Below are 20,959 nucleotides of genomic sequence, written 5' to 3' on the forward strand. Positions count from 1 at the left end.
TCGTATTACCGTCAGTATACAGACTAGCGCAAGGCGCTGTGCATCTTGTGCAATGTTTATGAGCCCATCTCAGGGGCAACGCTCTTACACCGACGAAATGGTTCTGCCTAGATTTCGGCCGTGGCGTATCAAGTCAAGGACCCAGTGTGGCAGTGAAGTCTGGTTCCTTGTTGTTCATCCTTTCTAACGAAATTGGCAACACTACTCGGTCCTCCAGCCTTACATCTTGAATCAAATTGCGTCGGGAGTCAGGAGTTGGCACCTTGTAGATCAAGCTCCGCTGCATCTCGGGCCCGAGACTGGCGTGGATCAAGGTCGCCACATCTAGCTGCACTGGGAACTAGGACAACGAGGGCGCTAAAGTTTCTGCGTCTCTAGATACCGAACATTACATTCCTTCCATAGTGTCTCCTCGATGGACTCCGCACTTTGAGGCAATGTTTCCTTCAACCAGCCAACCTTGAGGGAGGGCCCAAGTTTGCTTTAACCACCCTCAGTTGGGAGCAATGAAACGGGCCATTCCATCCATCTCTCCCATCGAGGGTCGAGTTGTTCACTGATTTCCCGGATCAAGACCAAACCTTTGTCTCCTACTGCCCAGCAGTCTTCATAATCCACCATCAAGGCGCCGAAATACGCCAGAATAATCAGAGCTTCTGGCTTGCGCCGACTTAATAAGTCCAAGTACTCCTCATCCAACTGGATCGGCCAGGCCAAAAGCCAGTTGGACGTGCTATGTCTTTGAGAATCCGTCCGCGATACACAGAATGCCCACTGGAGCCTTTCAATGGCACGACTATACGCCGCGCTCGCTTCACTACTAAGATCAGAGTGGTGGGCGATCATTGCGAGATCAGTGCATGGCTGGGGGATATCATAAGGTTTGGCCGGCTGTTGCACTTGGAGAAGTGGTTTGAGGTCCGTCTGTCTGAGCTGCTGCTCCCAATTCGCAAAAGTCAACCCTTTCACGCCGCGTAAAAGCCCAACCGTCCGGATGACGTGGTTGAGGTATTGATTAGACCGAAAGTCTGAATCCTGCGTTCCGTCGGGGTCACAGAGCATATGCAGCCCTAAGAGTGAAGCAAATACGAGAACTGGTCCGCAGTTTGATTCGTCAACGTTCCTCTGTGCGGTAAAGGTGCTCAACGCTTGAGTTTGAAGCTCGATTGACTTTCTATGGTACCAAGCAGCATTTTGGGGTCGAGTATGTGCTAAATGGAGAGCAGCAATCGATAAAAGTTCATACATCAGAGGGGGGAAAGAGACTCCCATGCGGACAACTACCACCTTCCAAACTCTCTGAAGCTCATCTTCTGAAGCAAAAGTCTGGTAGGTAGCTGTGCAGTAGTGGTGGAGGAGTTCAAGGTGGTCCATGTTCAAAGGGGATTCCGCATTCGCTGCAGTCGTGTCAAGAGGGCCTGCAACATTATGATCCTGGATGATGTCCGGCCGAGTCATGACCGGCGTCGAAGTCTCGGAAATGCCCGAATCCACGACAGCTGAGATGGATGTCGCGGTCGACCTGGGAGAATCGTCAGACGAGAAGGCACATCTTAAGCTCGCCGTTTTACAATTCACGCAGGTTGGATGATGCTCGTCGCACTGTAGTCCCAGAAGTCAGAGACTAACAGCTCTTTGTAACATTCTCGTAACTCGGTGGGAGGTAAGGGTTTCGAACCTTGATGTGACGACGTTTACATTCTGAGCAGCCATGCCGAGACTTCTTATGTGGACGTCGCGGCATAAGGTGGGATTCAGTGGCTTTGAGATGGGAAGGTCGTTGATTGTATGGCTAGGTATTACAATTCTTGAATTAATCATTCGCGATTGACAGCGATACGAGCAAAAAGTTGTCGCTATAACTACTGCCATATCAGCCGCCCACAGGTCGCCTTATGAAAACCTATTTGTGGGCTTAATTAAGATTTACGCCGGAAATGTACTGCCTGGCTTCTGCGATGATACTCGTACATACGTATTGCAGAGGCTGAGTTGGTGGAATGGTTGCTGCCTGAGGGAAGCATGAAAGTGGGTATTGCTGCAAGGGACTCGCATGGCTCAGCACGACCGAGGATACACTAATTAAGCGGAGGGACTCGTATATAAGATTAGGTAAGGTCGGCTATTTCTAAGCGCAGCCTTATCAGTTGACACTACTGGTACTGTTAACTAAGCTACCTACGTCAATATCAAGCTCAGTGTTCCCCCAGGACAGAGCATGTCACCTCCCTTCCCAACCTTCGTTTTGCCAGCCCTCATGGGAACGACAAAAGCTCAGTACTATGAGTTCATCCTTCCATGGAGACGTAGGTGTCTTTCCCTCCTTCATTGTGACTAATAACCTGGTTATGCATGATGCCAAATGGAAGGCGAAGCTGGATGAGTGAAAGGGGCACCTTCCGTTCCTACCTCTTCACATAAGGTGCGCCTTCCACCCGTCACCACTGGTGATACTCTAGTAGCACTTGCCTCAATGTCAGTCTGGCACCGATCTGGTCCCAAATCAGAGCACATTTACGGATCACTCGTTTTTCCCTTCTCTCTCTCTCTCTCTCTCTCTCTCTCTCTCTCTCTCCCCCTCCTTCGCTTCATGTTCAAATTGTTCCTTCATAGCCTGCGTTTACAACCCCAGCCTGGTCATTGTCGACAAGCCTCTCCAGGGCTTATCAACGAGCAAAGTCCTCTAAAGCCTCGCTTCCATTTCGGACACTGTTCTCACCATCTTAAACACCGCCATCATATCATGCAATTCTTCTTGATTTTGCTCATTTTGGCTCTCATGGCTCGCGTTCATGCCGTTGCTATTGTCGATGTACGAGACTCCATCATACAACGGGCCGACGTCTCATTCTCGTGCCCATGCATTGACCATTGGTTCAAACATGAGCGCCGCTGGATCCGAGCATCTTCCGTTGACGGGTGTATGGCTCTAGAGACAAATGAGTCCATCACTTGGTCCCTCAACAAACTTTCCAAGCCACAACATGTCTCGAGAAGTTACCCAAATCTAGCATGCAGCCTCATAAAGCAAAGATGTTCTTGGAATTACAGTCCACTCGACCAAGTCAACGACCCTCCACAAAACTCGTTCACTCGTTCCACCGATGAGGACGCTGCTCCTCCGGACATAGAACAGTCGTCGGAACGATCGTCGGAAGCTCAGCAAGTCTGTGAAACCCTGCCGGCGACGTCTTGAAGATCTTAGCGAGGCTGCAGAGGGGGATTACAAGTGGCACGACTTGACGAACAGGGGCTGAATAAGAATTTGGGGAGCACTTAATCATGGCGTCGAATTTCAAAAGGAGACGTTGCTGCAGCGTCTTCCATCAGTGCTGAGCAATCAGACGCCAAGGGGCAATTCTAGGTACCTCGTCAGCAGACAGAAGCTGACATGTACAGGCCGCTGGAACTGGTACAGCAGTATCATTATTATCCTTAGATACTGCCAAAGGGCTCTTTGTTCAACCAAAGCTCTCATAACATTGCATGCTTTTGTTTTTGAAATCTCGTCGCTCTGCACCTGAGTGTCGCCAGCCCCGGCCAAACCAATGCCCCGAAACTAGAATAAGCTATATACAAGGCGTGCCTGCATGGTTCGACCCGCTGCTGGACGTTGAGGGTAATTGAAGTCATCTGGTCCCTGCCAAGAGTTTGTTTCGGTTGTGCGCCATGAATCGTGGTTCGCGGGGGAGTCAAACTCTGGACATCGCATCACATCTTTTCTCCATATTTTTCAGGTTCCGTTGACTCATCCTTACCTACCTAACTCGGTATTTATCTTGTTACGCCTGGGGAATTCTAGATTTCATTCATTTTTCTCAGGTTATAGTTGAAATCAAGCCAGCCTCGAATCCGTCATCGGGGTTACATCTACTACAGCCGACGTCATCACCACTCTTCCTAAGTCGACCACACTTTACTAACCCGTATTAACTCAACTTTCCTGGTCACTTCAGAAAAACCATGCCAGACCGTTCAGAAGTGGCCTATTTTGGTGCTGGGCCGGCGCCCTTACCCACACCTGTCATCGAGGCCAGTGCTAAAGCCTTTGTTAACTTTGAAAACACTGGCCTCTCGCTGGCGGAAATCTCTCATCGCTCGTCCACTGCCAACAAAATTCTAGCAGATGCGAAAGAGGCACTAACCACGCTTTATGACATCCCCACAGAGGAGTATGACATCTTCTTCATGCAAGCCGGGGGAACTGGAGAGTTCAGTGCCGCTCTGCAGAATTTAGCTGGCGCCTGGATCGAGAAGCGCCGGAGAAAGGCAGTGGCCGAACTCGGCGAAGGTAAAGATGCAGAGGTTCTTGAACGCGTGAAAAACGAGATTGAATCTGGATTCAAGGCGGACTACCTAGTCACAGGATCTTGGTCTCTCAAAGCTAGCCAAGAAGCGACGAGACTGATTGGATCCAAGTATGTCAATGTGGCTGTCGATGCTAGGAAGAGCAACAATGGCAAATTCGGCGTCATTCCTCCCGAGAAGGAGTGGAAGCTGTCACCAAACAGTGCTTTGACTTATTTCTGTGATAACGAAACAGTGGACGGCGTTGAATTCCCAAGCTTTCCAGAGTCCTTGGTGGGCGATGATGAAAGAATCGTCGTGGCCGACATGTCGAGTAATTTCCTCAGTCGCAAAATTGACGTTCGCAAGTTCGGTGTCATCTTCGTAAGTACATCAACGCCTTCGTGGTCTGTGCCGCACCTCAATTAACCCTTGAACTAGGGTGGCGCTCAGAAGAACCTGGGTATAGCCGGTATCACTGTGGTCATTATTCGTAAATCCCTACTCAGCCTCGTACCGCCCCCAGCATTCCTGCACGCGCTTTCTCCTGTTCTTCCAAGTTCAGGAGCACTTCCACCGATCATGTTCTCTTTCTCGACCATTGCTTCCAACAACAGTCTTTACAACACGCTTCCTATCTTCAACCTATACGTTGCCACACTTGTTCTCCAGAGCCTTGTCTCCGCATTTGGCTCTCAAAAGGTCTCAGGCCAAGAAGAAGTTGCAGACAAAAAAGCCAAACTTCTATACGACACTCTCGACAGTTATCCGGATGCCTATCATGTCGTCCCTGATAAGAGCGTTCGCAGTCGAATGAACATCTGCTTCCGCATCATCTCTGGAAAGTCCGAGACTGGAGTCTCTGCTGACGAGGCAAAGGAGAAAGCGTTCCTGTCAGGAGCCGAGAAACGTGGATTGCTGGGTCTCAAGGGTCATCGCTCCGTCGGAGGGATCAGGGCGAGCAACTACAACGCCGTCCCGCTTGAGAATGCACAGAAGCTGGCACAATGGTTGGCTGACTTCGCAAAGTCGTAAGGCGGAGGTTTCAATGACACGTCGGTGCACTTGTGAGAGATTCACTATCAGATGTCAGGAGAAACAAGATGTGGCTGGATTCATGTGTTTCAACTACCATGAGATAAGAACGTGAGCTTGCTCTGGATATACAAAAAGGAGGGCGTATACAAAAGCCCGAAAGGGGGGAGGAATAGATGAGCTACCAAAATATCGAGGCCGTTGAACCAGACGGGATCAAAAAGACAATAAACCAGTTCGAAATATTTTATGAAGCTAGGTCGTTCTACTTCTTCCAGCTACTTCTGATCAGTCCAGCTGGACATTGGCCCATTATCGTCCTCATGCCCCTGTCCATTCCCACGCACACCTCATCGTTTCTCTCCTGGTATTTTCGGCACAAGCGAGAGAGGCTACTCCCTACTCACCATCCAAAAAGCTCCAGACGGCCAGCGCGTGTGTCCTCACGACGCTCAGAAACTCCTTCACACTGACCCTCTCGTCGACCGCGGCCGCCATCGTCTCCGGACCGACTCCGTACACATAGGCTGGGACCTGATGATAGCGCCAGAACTTGGCGTCGGTGGCGCCCAGCGACGGGATGGCCAGTGGCCTCCTCCCAGTGACCGTCTCGGCGGCGTTTGCGAGTGCGCCGACCATCTCATGGCTGGGACTGCAGTGCGACGGTGGATTCGACGCCGCTTCCTGGACCTCATACGCGGCCGTCGTGGGGAACTCATCGCGCAGCAGTTCGTCTATCCTCGCCAACACCGCGTTCTTGAGCAAGCCGATGGGCAGCCGGATGTCTGCCTCGAAGACACACCGGTCCGGGATCATGTTGACTTTGATCCCGCCGTGAATCGTGCCGATGTTCACCGTGGGCCTGAGCACGCTCGTGTGCGCGCCCTCGCCCATGATCTCATCAATCACCTTCGTCACCTCCTCTCGTTTCAGCTGCTTGTGGACCTCGTCATCCCACTCCGGCTGGATGGCTTCGACGACGTCGACGAGCCTCCCGATCAGCCTAGCCGCAATTCGGTTTGCGCCCTCGCTGAGATGCGTGTACGCGCCGTGCACGCCCAGCGTCACGACCCTGAACGTCATGCGCAGCGTGCCTTTCTCCCCGAACCGAATGCTCTGCAGCCCGCCGGGCTCCGCGTTGATCATCACCGTCCCTTTCCACGCCTCCCTTGCTGGGTCACGCTCGAGGGGGTACCTGCTGCCGAACTTCCCACCTGTTTCCTCGTCACTCACGACCGTGAGCGCCACGCTGCTGTGCTTCCGCCTCAGGTGCTGTCGGTGCTGGTGCAGGTACGCAAATGCAATCACCGAAGCCGCCGTCCCGGCTTTCATGTCCACCCCGCCGCGCCTAAAGATAGACGTCCCGTCATAGTGCCCTGACCAGGGCCCGTCATGCGTCCAGCGCGGGTCCTGCGACGCATCGACCGGGAAGACGTCGAGGTGCCCGTTGAGAATGACTCTCTGGCCTGACCCTGACCCTGACCCTGACCCCGTAGCTCCATCTGTGCATTGAACCCCATGCTCCGCTGCCGCTGCACCGTCCCCGCGACGAACTCGGCCACGAAATTCGGCTTCTCCAGCCCGTCAGGGGCAATGATCTCCGTCGCGACTCCGCGTGCACTGAGATACTCCCGCAGCACCTGAGCCGCCGCTGCAGTGTTGCCTGGTGGGTTCGGTGACCGTGCTTGGATGAACCGTTGCAAGAGCTCAATGTGCGACTCGGCGTCCGCGGTGATCCGCTCGAGGAACCTGGCTTTATCCAGCATGCCTCGTTCACGGGCTGTCGTTCGTGTGTGTCTCATGTAAAGGTCGTTGGCGGTGTTTGTGAGACCGCGGTGTTCTCAACGTCAAGATTGGAAGCTAACTAACTATGCGATATCAATGAGCAAATTAATCTAGCCCGCTACTGCGTCTACGTAGGTACTTCGGTGACTGGCCGACTGCGTTGAAGCCACCGCTCACCCGGGGGAAAAGTTGGTCATGATCGACAATCGAGACATACGAGCAATAGAAGGCTCATTGTGAGTCATCCAGTGTATTCGCTAGGAGCGCCGATTATTCCATTGAGAGAGTACAGTACAAAGACAGTGCCCATCAATTGGACTAGTAGTCATTTAACAACCAAAGCTCGACGCTAGGGTATCTGTCTACTCTGTCTTTCTTCTGACTACGCGCCAATATTGCTGAGTGGGTTGAAGGCTTAAGCCAGGCTTTATTTCCGCAAGGCCTACACGGTCACGTGTCAAAGTGATTCATGCGCATGGAGATGCTTCATACTCACTGTGAGGTCAGAGAAGAGCAGGATCGATTCAATCAACGATATCGATTTTATCTCCTGGATATAATCTTCCGACATCCCAGTCCCGTCCACCACGCCCTCTAAATCGTACTGCTCAACCTCTTGTGTCATCATACCCCTCAACATCCACTCCTACATTTCATAATCGCTATATCACAAAAGGTCATTCATATCATGATCACCTCCAGAATTTCAAATCATCCATGAGGTTTCAATCTCCAACATTCGAGAACCGCACGCTTGCTGAAATGCATTCAGAAAATCGATGGGAAGCTAAAACGCTTAGGAATACTGGACACGAAAGAAAGAAGCAGAAAAGGATTTGAAAAATTGCTTCACGTCCTTCGTGCTCTCGTCATGTCATAGCTGTGTATGTAATTGTCGTAAAATGGTGTCCGCGTATGCCAAAATAGCGTTATGGCATTTAGTAAGAGTAAGGAAATTCGTTTTCATATTGAGGGAACTCAGCTTGAAGACGGTCTGAGCTCAGCGTCTCCAACCGACCGGTGGAGGCGGGCGACCTCCTCGGTAGACAACTTCACGTTCGATATATCTCTCTTCTTCTCTAGCCCAGTCTTGTTGTCGGGGACGAGGTGGTGGCGGCTCAATGGCAAGTGGTCGTTGCTCAACTGGTGGAGGAAGAACTCGGTTCTCCCATTCCATCTCCTTGATTCTTTTTTTGCGTTCCTTGCGTATGTCTTCTGAGAGGCCAACGAGTCGCGAGATATCTTCCTGGTTGTCAAGGTTAGAGATCAAGCGGCAGGATCCTTGATGGGCGAATAGACTCACATATCGTAGATAAGCAATGATATAATAGAAATCATCAGTTTCCTCATACTCGTAACCCATCTCCTGAATGGCTTCCTTCACAACCAAGTCTTTGGTAACCTCGGTCCACAAACCGTCTGTCGGGTTGCGCTCCTTACCATATCTCTTCCCAATATCTCCGTTGGTTGCAGGAGCGGGGGAATGTCTCGGGTCAGGTAGTAGTGCAGGTAGCGGTGCGGGAGTGTGTCTCCCGACTTCACCAGTGTAGCCTTCCTCAGCACCATCTGGAAAGAACTTGCTGCGGCGGACACCATTGTATCTTTGCCATGTAATTTCCTGGGCGCCACCGCCCGCACCATCCATCCTGACCCGATTGGTGCCAGGTGGGACATCGACCAGTGCCCAGTCGCGAGTAGCTCCATGGTAAGCTTCGCCGACATAGGCCCTATCAAGAGCCCGTTGATTGTAATACTCGGCTTCTTCTTGTACATCACGCTCGTACCCACGATAATCACGTCGGGCAGGAGGATCATAATAAGCTTCCCGTGGAGGGGGCGGAGTGGAATATGGCGCCACGCTTCGTGGTGGTGTGTGTGCCTCATTCCTGTCGATGATGATTTCTTCATTCTCAGTGCGGCCATTACGGGTCTGGGTCCGACTGATCTGAATCCGTTCTTCGGAGCGAGCTCGTACGGAAGCTGGAGCGGGGGCTGGCGGAGGTAAGGGAGGACTGGGAGGGGATGGAGGACGAGAAACAACTCTTGGCCGGGTGGGGTATTGCACCTCGAAGCCGTGGTCAATGTGGCGATGATGCGTGATGACTTCTTGGTGGATGGTAGGAGCATTGATGATTTGTGGTGCAGGAGGTTGAGCGGGACGGGGAGCAGGGGCAGAGGAGATGGAAGAGGGTGATGGTGAACGGGAGCTCTTGCGGATGATGATCTCTTGACGGTCGATATCACCACTGCGGCCCCTTAGCTCATCACGTCTAATGATGATTTCTTCGTTGGAGCCACTGCTAGAACGTCGAGCACGAGATCTCGCCCGCTCATGGGACTTTGGCCGTGCCAAGGCATAATCGTCGTACCGACGGGGATCCAATTTCTCCTCTTCTCGCCGTATGATGATTTCGTCGCGGTCGACTTCACTCCGGGGTCCACCTCTGCGAGAGATTGTGTCGCTGTAGTCATCATAACGGGAACGACGGTCGCTCTCCTTTTCCTCCCGTCGGATTATAATCTCATCTTTGGACGAGTTGATCTCGCGGGGAGGGGGCGGCCTATGATCGTGATCCTTTTCCTCCCGTCGAATGATGATTTCTTCACGTTCACGTTCTCGTTCCCTCGGTGGTGGAGGCCGCCGATCAGGCTCCCTTTCGTCTCTGCGGATTATAATTTCCTCACGTTCGGCTTCCCTTTGCCGAGGAGGAGGGCGGGACTCGGATTGATCTCTTGTGATGATAATCTCTTCCTTTTCAATCTTTCTCTCTGGTTCTAGAGAAGGAGATCGACGACGAGGGCGCGGGACAAACTCAAAATCCTCTCTCTCTCTGGCCCTGAGGACAACGGGGCCAGCAGCGGTTCGACCATAGTCTTCTCGTAGGAAAGCTGGGGTATTAGAAGATCGCTCTCGGACGTCATCCCGAATGACAACTTCTCGTTCTCGCACAGCTGGGGGCCCTTGTGCAGGAGAGGCCCGGCGGTAGTCTATCTCCTCATCTACATAGCGATCTTCATACACCCTTCGACCGCCTCTCGAGACGGTCGATCGTCGGTCGTCATAGGTGGAGACGTCATCGGCATAACGCCGGCCTGCCATTGTATACGGGGCAGGGTTGGACAGCTGAGTTCGCTGCTCGCAAAGGCCGATCTAGACAGATGATTGCAAATCCAGCAGAACAAAACGCCGGCCGATGAGTAAGTCCAGAAAAGCAAGAAGGGAAAGCAAGTCTCAAAGGCGTAGGGTGGAAGAACGGGAGCTGGTTGAGTGCTGGAGACCGCTGGAAGGATGAGACCTCGGAAGTGATGAGGTGAGGTTAGGCAATGTGAGGTGAGTTGGGAGGAGAGGAGAGGAAGGTGGGCTGCGTTTGCGGTGCATGCGGACACTGCACTTGACAACTTGTGACCCGAGAGTGTGAGAGAGTGTGAGAGTGTGTGATGGAAATGGGACGACGTGCAGATTCAGCGGAGATGCTTGTGCAATAATGAACCGCTTTTAAACTACCAGTACGGATGATGGATACCAGCTTCTGGTCGTCCCTGGTAGAAACTTGACCTGGCCAACGCTCAGCTGGTGGTATTTTTTGGCTGGGGCGTTTGGGCGTTGAGAGCCCTCCGTACTCCATACTCGGGAGCCCTTAGGCGTAGGCGCTGGGGCAGCAAGCCTGAGTCGGCGCTCATGCTAGTAGCCTAGTAGTAGTGGCAGCCACCAACATGTGACGTAGATTATGCATTCGAGCCCAATGACTCCAAAAGACGCCCTACCACTGCAGCTGCCAGGAATTTCAACGCTACTCGCCCCTCACTCCCATGAGACCATGAACCCATTAACCATTGATAGGATAGATAAGTGCCCTGGCTGGTGTTTGTCGTATCCAGCCTATGTCGGGTTATGCAAAGAACCAAGTCCAGCTTGTGGCATCTCGTCAACTCAGCCTCTGTCAGTGTTTGTTGTTTGTTCCATGCGTTCCTTTACAGCTTGCCACCCATCCATGTATCTCATACTGACGCCCAGGCGTGCTGGAGAAGGATGGCTAAGCAACAGTAGTAGAAACGGCCAGACCCGTCCGAGGGACCTTGCCTTGAAGCCGAAGTCTTGCAGCCTAACCATCCTGCGTCATAGGGATCGCCTTCTCCGCCCCTTGTCCATCCTACCGATAGCCCGCAAGCCAGGACAGCCTTGTTCAAAGCCTCCTAGCCGAATCTCTTGCCTCATCTCCTACCTCGCCAACTCCATCATTGGGCATCAGCTGGTCGGGATCAACAGAAACTTGCACACGCACACAAATCACCGGCTACCGACTATGGTGGTGGCAAAACGCAAAGTCACCAGACCAAGTTAGAGTCTGACATAGATTGTGGTCTTCTATGTAAACCATGGTGCCTCATGCTAAACGGGGCATCTTTGAAGACGACGAGGACAATGGTCCGAGACACTGTACAATCGACTCGCTTCATCGTCAAATCCTGTGCCAACGCCGAAAAAGCATCTGATTTCTGTCGTGTGGTCAGACCTGTCCGGCCCAGGCCCTTATAGCCCACCTTTCGTTCGTGGTCAGCTACATCCAGGCCCCAGCCACTACTTGCCTTGTGGCAATGCCTCCTTTTCATATCCTTTATGGTACAATGCGTCTGAGAACACCTCCCAATGCCATATTTCAATAAGCAAGCATCCATACTTGCAAGACGAAGAAGAAAGTACGTCTCGTCGTTAGATCATTCCATTAAGGCACAGTGATTCCCAGTGCTGTGCTGCTTCCTAATCCTGCATTCCTCCGGAGCAAATCTCGCTGGTGGCCGTGGGGACCCTCTTTGCACTTTCGTTATATCAAGAGCAAATGATGGCCGTCGACTCGATTTCTCGAGTGTTATTAGTGGTTCAGCACCAATTTGACATCCTTGTCAAGCTTCAGGGATCAGGATTTGCGACCTAGACAGTTATTAGCACAGCGGAACTCCCGGACAATTCGGTCAAAACCTACTCTTAATTGTCGCGAATAATCTTGGTTGTCTTGAAGCGATACATCGCTGAGGCGGCTCTCGTCATGAATATACAGCGCATACGGGTTAAGTCTAGCGTCCGTATTCACGCTTCGCCGGTCGAATGCTGACGACGCCGTGTTGGCGCTTCGTGGATCATTACCTGGTGTCATCCCCTGTGTGTTGATTCGAGGGGCCTTGGTCCCCAGCAGTCCCGATGACGACAGTTGACTAACTTGCCGCGACGGGATGTTGTTTGAGGGAGATTTTTCGCCTGTTTGATTGGTGTATGTGCTCTCGGTGCCGGACGCCTGCTCACGATGTTGACGCCGCCGTCTAAACCATAGCCACACAGCGACTCCTATGAACACACTGATTCCCAGTACAACTCCAAGAACGATCCCAACGACTTTTCCTGTGTTGACTCCACCAGCCCCTCCCGTAGAGGACTGCCCAAGCGTAGCATCGGAAGTAGCTGTGGAGCTTGGAGTAATTACGACGGTACGAACTTCACCAGTCACGGTAGTGATGCTCGTGTAGATTTCCGTTGGGGTTTGGGAGGCCGCGGATGAGGATGTGCTTGTCGATGAACCTCGAGTAGTGGATGACCGAGTCTATTTCTGGTCAGTTTTTGGTTGGCCGAAGATATATCACGCTGATAGAAAGGTTCGGGGATGGTGGTATTGGGCGTAGGCCCGGCACAAAAGAAAGGAAGATGGAGTCTTCATACTCTGGAGCTCGAAGATTCCGTAGTGGTAGTACTCGACGTAGTCACCAAGTTATCCTCACTGGAACTCTGAGAACACTCGATGGTTATTACCGTTGAAGGAGAAGGAAAGGTATACGGCAGACAACAAACTCAAACACAGGTGGGAAAGTACTCACCGAGGGAGATGACGCCGTGGTAGAATCGGACGCAACGATTCCAGATGAGGTACCCAAGGGATTGGCTGCGCCAAGGAGGTAATAACCATATAAGCCGGCATCGGTGGAGCCGCACCAATCATCTGGAAAGCCCGGACATTGTTGATTGCAATCAGAGGTGCTGACCTGTTCCAGGGGAATATAGTTGGAGCACCAACAATTTTCGCCTTGAAGGACAGCAAAGGCATAGGATCCTTGGCAATGACCTTGACATTCTCCATTGGATTGGTATATGTACGAGTCTAGCGACATCGATATCAGTCTCTGATTTGAGAAGGGGATCTACACAAAACTCACAGACTGGGAACGAGCCAGCATTGTTCTCCGGCGAGCAATAGGAAATTGCGAGCCCATGGACTTGGAGTGCCAGAAACTGATAGAGGATGGTAAATAACATGGCGGTGGGCCAGTAAGAACTAGACGGGAGGTTGAGGAGCATCTTGTACCAATCTAAACCAGCTCTTGGAGTGTCAAAAATGCGGCGAGTCAAGCGTGCAGGGGCATTTGAGCTTGCGTCCCCGCCCGCTTGTGGCTCTGTGAAGAGTTGTTCAGATGGTGAGCGGTGGGTTGTCTCAACGAAAGATGCGGTCCGTTTGTTGGTTCTTCGGAGATCGATGGGTCGTAGGGACCTTGGTGGCAGAGGGGGACGGAAGTTCTTGTGCCGCCAGTCGACTCAATGAAGATATAAAGGGATGAACGCGTGGGAATTAAGACTCTGATTCAGATGATTCAGAGACGAGCGATTGTCGAAGAAGCCCGCGTCGACATAAGTGGCGAGTGCTGACCTGCAGGTGGAATGGAATGGCAACTGTGGGGAATGAGTCGCCTTGGTGTATCTAGCGACCGATGGATATGAGTACAAGATGCGGAAGATGCGAGAAATGGTTGTTTCAAGGTGTAATGTTGACCGGGGGAGAAGGGAAGACGAAGTCGGTGGATGGGATGGTGTGCTGTGGTGATGCGTACAGAGGAAGGAACGGTGGGAAAGTAAGAGGCAGGCGAGAAGATTGTAAACAGGGCACAGGGATGGCAGTTAGTGAGTGGTGAGTAGTAGCAATGGCAGCGGCGGGACACCACGCAGGTGGGCAAGGAAACAACTGGGAAAAGCTACTGACTTGTGAGAATCGGGCAATAATGTCGCGGTGGTCAAGCTTTGAGCGTGAGGGCGATCAACATATCGGTAGCAGTCATGAAAGACAAGGACTGCGTAGTCCGTACGAGTATGTACTCCGTGCACGGTCACCATAAGCCAAGTCCGCCGGGTCGTGGAGATTTTGGCGAGCTGGGAGAGGTAGCGACAGTGGGTGCACAGTGGATAGGCGGTGGATAGATGGATTAATGGAAATACGGAAATATGGAGCCAAGTCGCCAATGACTGTCGCCCAGATAAGATGGCAAACTGGGAAGGGAAAGAACAATGAAGATGAAGCTCGAGGTGGAGATGGGAAGAGGGAAAAACGGGAAAGTGATGATGCAGGTGAAATAAGAGCAATAGAGCTTTTAGGATGCTTTGCTAGTGGGCAGCCGCGATATGATAGCGCCGGCTGGCAGGTGCCCACCCTTGGAGCCCGCGCAATGACCAGGATGCACCAGGAAGCCCAGCAAGATATCCACGATCTACAGCCACTGGCGATTCGTTGGGACCTCGACTAGCTGGGTCAGTGCCTGCCGGAAGGAGCGTTAACTGCTCTGGTGTCTCTCTTCTTAGCCAGAGTCTAACCATCTCTGGCCATCGCACTGCCAACATTCCTTCACCCAGCAAAACCATGAATACCTTACTCGTAAGCACCGATTTACTGGCAGCTGGCAGACTGGCAGACTGGCAGACTGGCAGTTGGCACCGTTGTTTATCGATCCTTCCCTTTTGCCACTGGTCATTTTTGAATTTCGCTTTGAGGCTCGGGGTGCATCATCGCCTGAGCTTTATTTCTGTCTGTTATGGGCCGGTCAATTATCTATTCTACCCACGTCATCTTTGCGCTGTACGAGGCACTTACCACTGGAGCAGACTGGATGAGATTGCCGCTCCTCAAATGGACCGTTTATTGATTGCGATCATGTTTGTTTTTTGCCCGAGCTTAAAGTTTAACCTTGCTCTCTTGCAGGCCTCCTCACTTTGACCATTCTCCACGGCCTGTCATGTTTCTCACGGCGCGCTTTTCCGGGTGGCAAACATCGGGTGTCAATATTAATTATCAACACGCCTGTACCCAATCAGTGAAGGCTCAAGCTGCTGGTGGACGTCCTGTCCATATGAAGTTCCCCTCCTGTCGCTGTGCAAGGCTCGTCGATCTTAGGGAATATTCTACGACACCTTCCGAGGGTCTGTTGAGGACACAGTTGTGCTCAGCCGAGGCTGCGGAAACCCATTTCCCACGAAATTAAAAATGTGTATACAGTATTCGCAGTCCCGCCTCAGCGTGAAAACGAGACAGCGCACGAGTACCAATGTGCACTGGGTCAAGGTGTGTGCTAATGCTTGAATTGCACTTCGCTCTGCTGCCCTGACTGAGGGGCCGATCCAATCGTATGGGTAGCAGTAGTCATGCACTTACTGTACGACAATACAGAGTAATGTGTGGCGCCTGCGGTGTCACCTTAAACCCCCCATCGCTTGTAGAGACACTGCATGCATTGTGTCTTGCTTTGCACGCCCTGGTGCTCTGCAGGCCAGTCACGAGTCACGAGTCACTACCCCCGATCCTTTCAAACCTCGCCAGTTCTAACCAATGTTGCCCACTCGTCACGACCACCTGCTCTCAACCACAATCTTTCAGCCACCTTTTGCTTTCTGTAGTCTTGTCACTTGTATCTGATTCGTACGCAGTACGGGTACTCCGTAAGGATGACGTCTTTCTTGCTTCTTGGGCTGGACCTCGCGCTCACCGTATTCCGAGACCCCACGTGTTTGTGTGACGAGATCTTGATTCATCATACTCCGTACACGGTATGTACTAGCATGTAAGACGAAATTCCCGCAATGAGCCAACATCGAGCAGTCTGCCATGGGAGGCTTTTCCTACCTATACTCTTTTGCTCGCCGAAGTCGGTCGAGCTCTTTTAATTAGCCAGGTCTCGCACGATCCGTAAACTGCTCTCCTTCGAATGTGCAGGGAATGTGCAGGATAGAGGCTGAAGGTCCTCATTCGCTTCCGCTCTCTCTCTCTCTCTCTCTCTCTCTCTCTCTCTCTCTCTCTATTGCGTTATCGCAAATACGAATTATCCCATTCATCAAGGTTCCAATTAGCTGCACTGGTGCACAAGTCTGACCAGGGGAGCTTGACCTTTGTAGTGCGGGACGCGCCCAGAGTCTCTTTCGGGCTCCTCGGGCCAGTCTCCGCACCACTTCCAGGCCTTACGAGTAAGCAGCATTTTGCAACCAGCCTCCTCAACTATGAGTACTACTTAGCACTGACGGGCTAGTATCCGTGTATAGCTAGCAGAGTGAAGATCATAAGAAGATCATGAATCGCCCACTCTGGCACAGGGTCACCCATGCTGGATTTGAGAAATCTTGTTTTTCCAAGATGGTACATGCCTCGGCGCCCAAGGGTACGGGTTACTCTACAAGTAGGAAGAAGCAGCGGGACCTCATCATCCGCCCAGGGTCCAACTAGGGCAGGTTTCCCACGTGGGGAGTAACATGAACCATCCGAGCTTGCGGCAGGCCTCTGCAAACTAATCGATACTCCGTAGAGTCTCTAACAATGGCCTGGGGCAATGTGTTGCTCGTGATTCATGAATTATAGTGCTCTTACATGGGCGGAATAGGGTACATTCGCACAAAAGCCCAGGTACAATGCCAAGCATCACCTGGAGAAGCTATAAATGCTGGTCTGGCCTTTCTCTGCCAATAAGTCAGACGCCGCCGATGGGGCAAGAAAAAGACCAGAAGTGAATATTCCCTTTGAACTCTTGAGTCTTGAGTCTTGACTCCTGAGAGAAAAGGATCTTCAGGTCCCCAGCTCGTGTTCGTTTCATGTGGCGAATGTTTGTTGTTTCGGAGAGGGTCAATCTTAGATTGCGGGAAACGAGATTGTGTAGATCTTGGGGTGTGATGTCTCGTATTCCGTGATCTCGTGGGTGGATCTACAGCAACAACGTCATCTGCACGTGACAGCAGCCCATTCTTCAATCGGAATTCGTGCTCCGGGGCGGCTTGTCCACTTTCCAAGCCGCACACATTTGATTGCGGCCCCATATCTCATTTCAATGCTCTCCGCACTCCTGCGTCTTCCTTTGGGATATGGTGAGCTGCTCAATCTCAATAGCCCACCTCACCATCATTACTTTATCTACCCAAAGTTGAAGAAAGATAAACGAGACATCATCTCCCGGTCCCGGCAAGTCCCCTATACCGGGCACGGAGTGCCCATCTGACTTCTCGGTGACATGAAGGGTGCGGAGAGTTGAGTCAGCTTCGAGCATGAGTCACGTGACAAGGCTACAAGGCTGAGTTGCAAGCGGCCTTCCGAACAAACGCCGTGCTCTTCAAATAGTACTCACAATTCCAGCAAGGGAATTGAACCCCGTCACCATGGACACAAGGTTACCACTCAATGCTAGCTGCCTCCCCAGTACGATAGATACTTGCCTGAAACTGTTAGTTATCGGCTTACCAAAGCTCATATTGTGGCTACCGAGGTAGATAACGCCTGAAGAGAGCAAGAATGGTGTGCTTTACGGACCCTCGCGGTGATGAAAAATACTGGGGCTTTTGGTTTTTGCAGCCCGAAACCTCAACGGTTGGGGGCATTCCACTGACACTATGATGCATCTATGTATGTATGCCCTCTAACCTACCTCGGCAAGTTCATGTTCATACAAGTACGCACATAATGTAGCATCTGATCCGCAAATATGCTGGTGGCAAGTGTCAAGACATTGACTCTGGGACGGTTTGACAATGATGATAACAGTGATAAGAAGAAGAAATGGTACTCGATACAGAGTACAGTACTGTTCTGGATGTCGCATAAAGAAACTATCTACCCACCGCAATGACGAAAAACCTATCTGCTGGGTTCATTGTGTTGATTTTCTGACCAGCCGCTTTGACCGGGGCCACCGGGCTTGCTCAGTGGATGGAGAGGTCGTAGTTTTCCGAGAGATTGCCGCGGAGCTGCAACCAACCAAAATCAAGAACTCGTGGTCGGAAGGGACAATTCCGACACCATCCCGCGGGGGCATGATCGTATGAAACGTGGCTTTCACGTCTTACATTGAGATTCTCGAGAGAGGAGTTTGACGAGAACATTCTCAACGTCGATCATCAAGGCGCCGAATAGCATGGATGAGGTTGCCTTGGGGCCCATGTTCTTCTTGAAATGTTACACGAGGAAACGCCACAGCCGGTGGTCGACAGCGGAAAATGAACGAGCTCGGTTCTCGAACACTTGGCCGATTTGTGGAGAGGGCATGAAATTCGACGAAAACCCGCAATCCGCAAAATATCTTCCCGATTGCTCTTCAAGAACCATCAAATCCATTATTTTATGTACGGAGTACCAGACGTATATCATGGACTTTCACCATGACTCTTTCATGCTGCTGCCATTCACCGTTACCAAAAAGCAAACAGCCTAGCTCAATCGAGCGCTTCGGCAGCATGACCTTGGTCTCGGCATGTCTATCGGCTGGTGACCACTAAATCTTTCTACGCGGGATGGGAGCTCCCTGCTCCAGAAAATCTTCCGGCCGGCGCTGCCCGCGGATGACCAAGACGGAGTGCCCCATGGGACCTTTTTGAACCTCGGGTAAGATCAACGAATAATGTGCGAGTTTACTCCGCGATGGAGGGTTTCGACTCCCAGTTATCTCCAGCTTGCATCCCTGGCTGCATCAGCTCTTCTCGACTTCCGGTGGAGGTTTGCCATATGCACAGCCGACAGCTGCAGTCGTTCTCTGGCTAAATATCGCGGCCCTTCATTTGTATTCTTCATTGATTACCATCATACTGCAGCAAAGATGGTCTTCTACCCTGAGAAATGGGTGCCCGAACTCCCAGAGATCCCTGACAATGTTCCCATATGCGATTTCATGTTGGATGAGCAATACGGAAGACGTCCCTACTCCGAATCTTGGGATACATACACCTGCGCCTTGAGTGGGAGGTCAATAACTGCTTCCCAACAGAAGGAGCATGTTGAAAAGTTATCCCGCGCATTGGCCCAGCAATTCGGGTGGAAAGTTAATGAAGGAACCGAGTATGACAAAGTCGTCGGCGTCTTTGCGCTCAACACAGTACGGTGAATGCCCAGTTGAACCCGCAATTCGCTAACTAGCCCAGATCGACATCATGTCCCTATCATGGGCTATCCATCGACTGAACGGTGTCTCCTCTCCAGCCAATGCTGCATACAACGCGGATGAGCTAAGGCACCAGTTGACGAATTCCGGCGCCAAGTTTCTGTTCACCGTCCTGCCCTTACTTCCTGTTGCATTGGAGGCCGCTGAGAAGTCTGGCATCTCCAAAGACAAGATCTTCATCTGCGAGGTTCCAGGCGATGGGGAATACCCAAAAGAGTTCAAGACCCTCTCGCAGTTGGTGAAGGAAGGTGAATCAGCACCCGAGATCGAGCCTGTGAAGTGGACCAAGGGCCAGGGCGCACGACAGACCGCATTTCTATGCTACTCAAGTGGTACTTCAGGCTTACCGGTATGTCTGTGTCGATCCGTGCTTCAAATTGGTTTTTCTAACGATCCAGCAGAAAGGTGTGATGATATCTCACAGAAATGTGATCGCCAACACAGTCCAAATCTCTGTATATGACAAGCTCGGCCGCGACAAGATCAGGCCGGGTTATCAGGACGTTGCCCTCGGTCTACTACCTCAATCCCATATCTACGGCTTAATCGTCATCTGCCACGCTTCGACTTACCGCGGAGACCGTGTGATCGTCCTACCAAAGTTTGACCTGCAGCACTATCTCACCGCGATCGAAAAATATCAGATCAACACACTTTACATCGTGCCGCCTATCATCATTGCCATGGTCAAGAACCCTCAGCTTCTGAAGAAATTCGACCTATCGAGTGTGAGACAGATCTTCACTGGTGCTGCTCCTCTAGGCAAGGAGACAGCCGAAGATCTCTCCGCCCAATACCCTCAATGGCAAGTCCGACAAGGTTATGGTCTTACCGAAACGTGTACAGTCGTCTGCTCCACAACGCCTGCAGATATTTGGTTTGGATCGTCGGGTTGTCTCATTCCAGGCTATGAGGCCAAGATCATGAGTGCAGAAGGTAATGAGATCACAGGATACAACCAAGCAGGAGAACTTCTGGTCAAGTCACCCAGTATCGTCTTGGGATATCTGAAAAACGAGCAGGCCACCAAAGAGACTTTCGTGGACATGCCTGAGGGTCGGTTCATGCGGACGGGTGATGAGGTCGAGATTCGTAAGTCCCCAAATGGCAACGAGCACATTTGGGTTGTCGATCGCATAAAGGAGTTGATTAAAGTCAAGGTAACCGCTGCCCCCTTTTTACATAAACTTCACACCTGACAAAGAAACAGGGTCTACAAGTTGCACCAGCCGAGCTGGAAGCCTGCCTTCTCAACCATCCGGCCGTGGCTGATTGTGCTGTGATCCCCGTTCAAGATGACAGAGCGGGCGAGTTACCAAAGGCTTTTGTCGTCAAGTCGAACTCGGTAGGATTAGAGGAAAGCGAAGCCGCCCTGAAACGCAGCATCAGCAAACACGTTGAGAAGGAGAAGGCTCGGCACAAGTGGCTCGCCGGAGGAATCGAGTTTATTGACGTTATTCCCAAGAGCCCCTCCGGAAAAATCCTCCGGAGGTTGCTACGCGATAAAGACCGTGAAAATAGGCGTAAGGCTGGGCCTAAGTTGTAAAGCAGACTGGGACTCCCCTTTTGGGACTTGGGGATACCTTCTTGTTTTCATACCGCTGTCCAGTGTTTGTGACCTGGGAGCTTTTTAGAGCAG

General features: G+C 51.7%; 6 protein-coding genes across 6 annotated transcripts; 2 read left to right on the top strand and 4 right to left on the bottom strand.

Annotated features, from left to right (window-relative positions):
* Positions 1-483: 483 nt before the first annotated feature.
* On the bottom strand, positions 484-1,744 carry A1O9_03431 (uncharacterized protein; the record flags this gene model as incomplete). Its single annotated transcript, XM_013408996.1, has 2 exons — positions 484-1,602; positions 1,679-1,744. 2 exons carry the CDS (start codon positions 1,742-1,744, stop codon positions 484-486), a joined length of 1,185 nt encoding a protein of 394 aa, XP_013264450.1.
* Positions 1,745-3,963: 2,219 nt separating this feature from the next.
* On the top strand, positions 3,964-5,322 carry A1O9_03432 (phosphoserine aminotransferase; the record flags this gene model as incomplete). Its single annotated transcript, XM_013408997.1, has 2 exons — positions 3,964-4,671; positions 4,729-5,322. 2 exons carry the CDS (start codon positions 3,964-3,966, stop codon positions 5,320-5,322), a joined length of 1,302 nt encoding a protein of 433 aa, XP_013264451.1.
* A 399-nt stretch (positions 5,323-5,721) lies between these two features.
* Positions 5,722-7,124, bottom strand: A1O9_03433 (uncharacterized protein; the record flags this gene model as incomplete). The annotated part of the gene is made up of 2 exons (XM_013408998.1): positions 5,722-6,670; positions 6,877-7,124. 2 exons carry the CDS (start codon positions 7,122-7,124, stop codon positions 5,722-5,724), a joined length of 1,197 nt encoding a protein of 398 aa, XP_013264452.1.
* A 983-nt stretch (positions 7,125-8,107) lies between these two features.
* Positions 8,108-10,207, bottom strand: A1O9_03434 (uncharacterized protein; the record flags this gene model as incomplete). Its single annotated transcript, XM_013408999.1, has 2 exons — positions 8,108-8,353; positions 8,411-10,207. The coding sequence occupies 2 exons, from the start codon at positions 10,205-10,207 to the stop codon at positions 8,108-8,110; spliced, it is 2,043 nt and encodes a 680-aa protein (XP_013264453.1).
* Positions 10,208-12,023: 1,816 nt separating this feature from the next.
* On the bottom strand, positions 12,024-13,450 carry A1O9_03435 (uncharacterized protein; the record flags this gene model as incomplete). The annotated part of the gene is made up of 3 exons (XM_013409000.1): positions 12,024-12,701; positions 12,973-13,253; positions 13,309-13,450. 3 exons carry the CDS (start codon positions 13,448-13,450, stop codon positions 12,024-12,026), a joined length of 1,101 nt encoding a protein of 366 aa, XP_013264454.1.
* A 5,528-nt stretch (positions 13,451-18,978) lies between these two features.
* On the top strand, positions 18,979-20,866 carry A1O9_03436 (uncharacterized protein; the record flags this gene model as incomplete). The annotated part of the gene is made up of 4 exons (XM_013409001.1): positions 18,979-19,254; positions 19,301-19,669; positions 19,722-20,480; positions 20,531-20,866. 4 exons carry the CDS (start codon positions 18,979-18,981, stop codon positions 20,864-20,866), a joined length of 1,740 nt encoding a protein of 579 aa, XP_013264455.1.
* Between the last annotated feature and the right edge of the window lie 93 nt (positions 20,867-20,959).

Source organism: Exophiala aquamarina (assembly GCF_000709125.1).
Source record: "Exophiala aquamarina CBS 119918 chromosome Unknown aczIA-supercont1.2, whole genome shotgun sequence".
In the NCBI taxonomy this organism is placed as follows: domain Eukaryota; kingdom Fungi; phylum Ascomycota; class Eurotiomycetes; order Chaetothyriales; family Herpotrichiellaceae; genus Exophiala; species Exophiala aquamarina.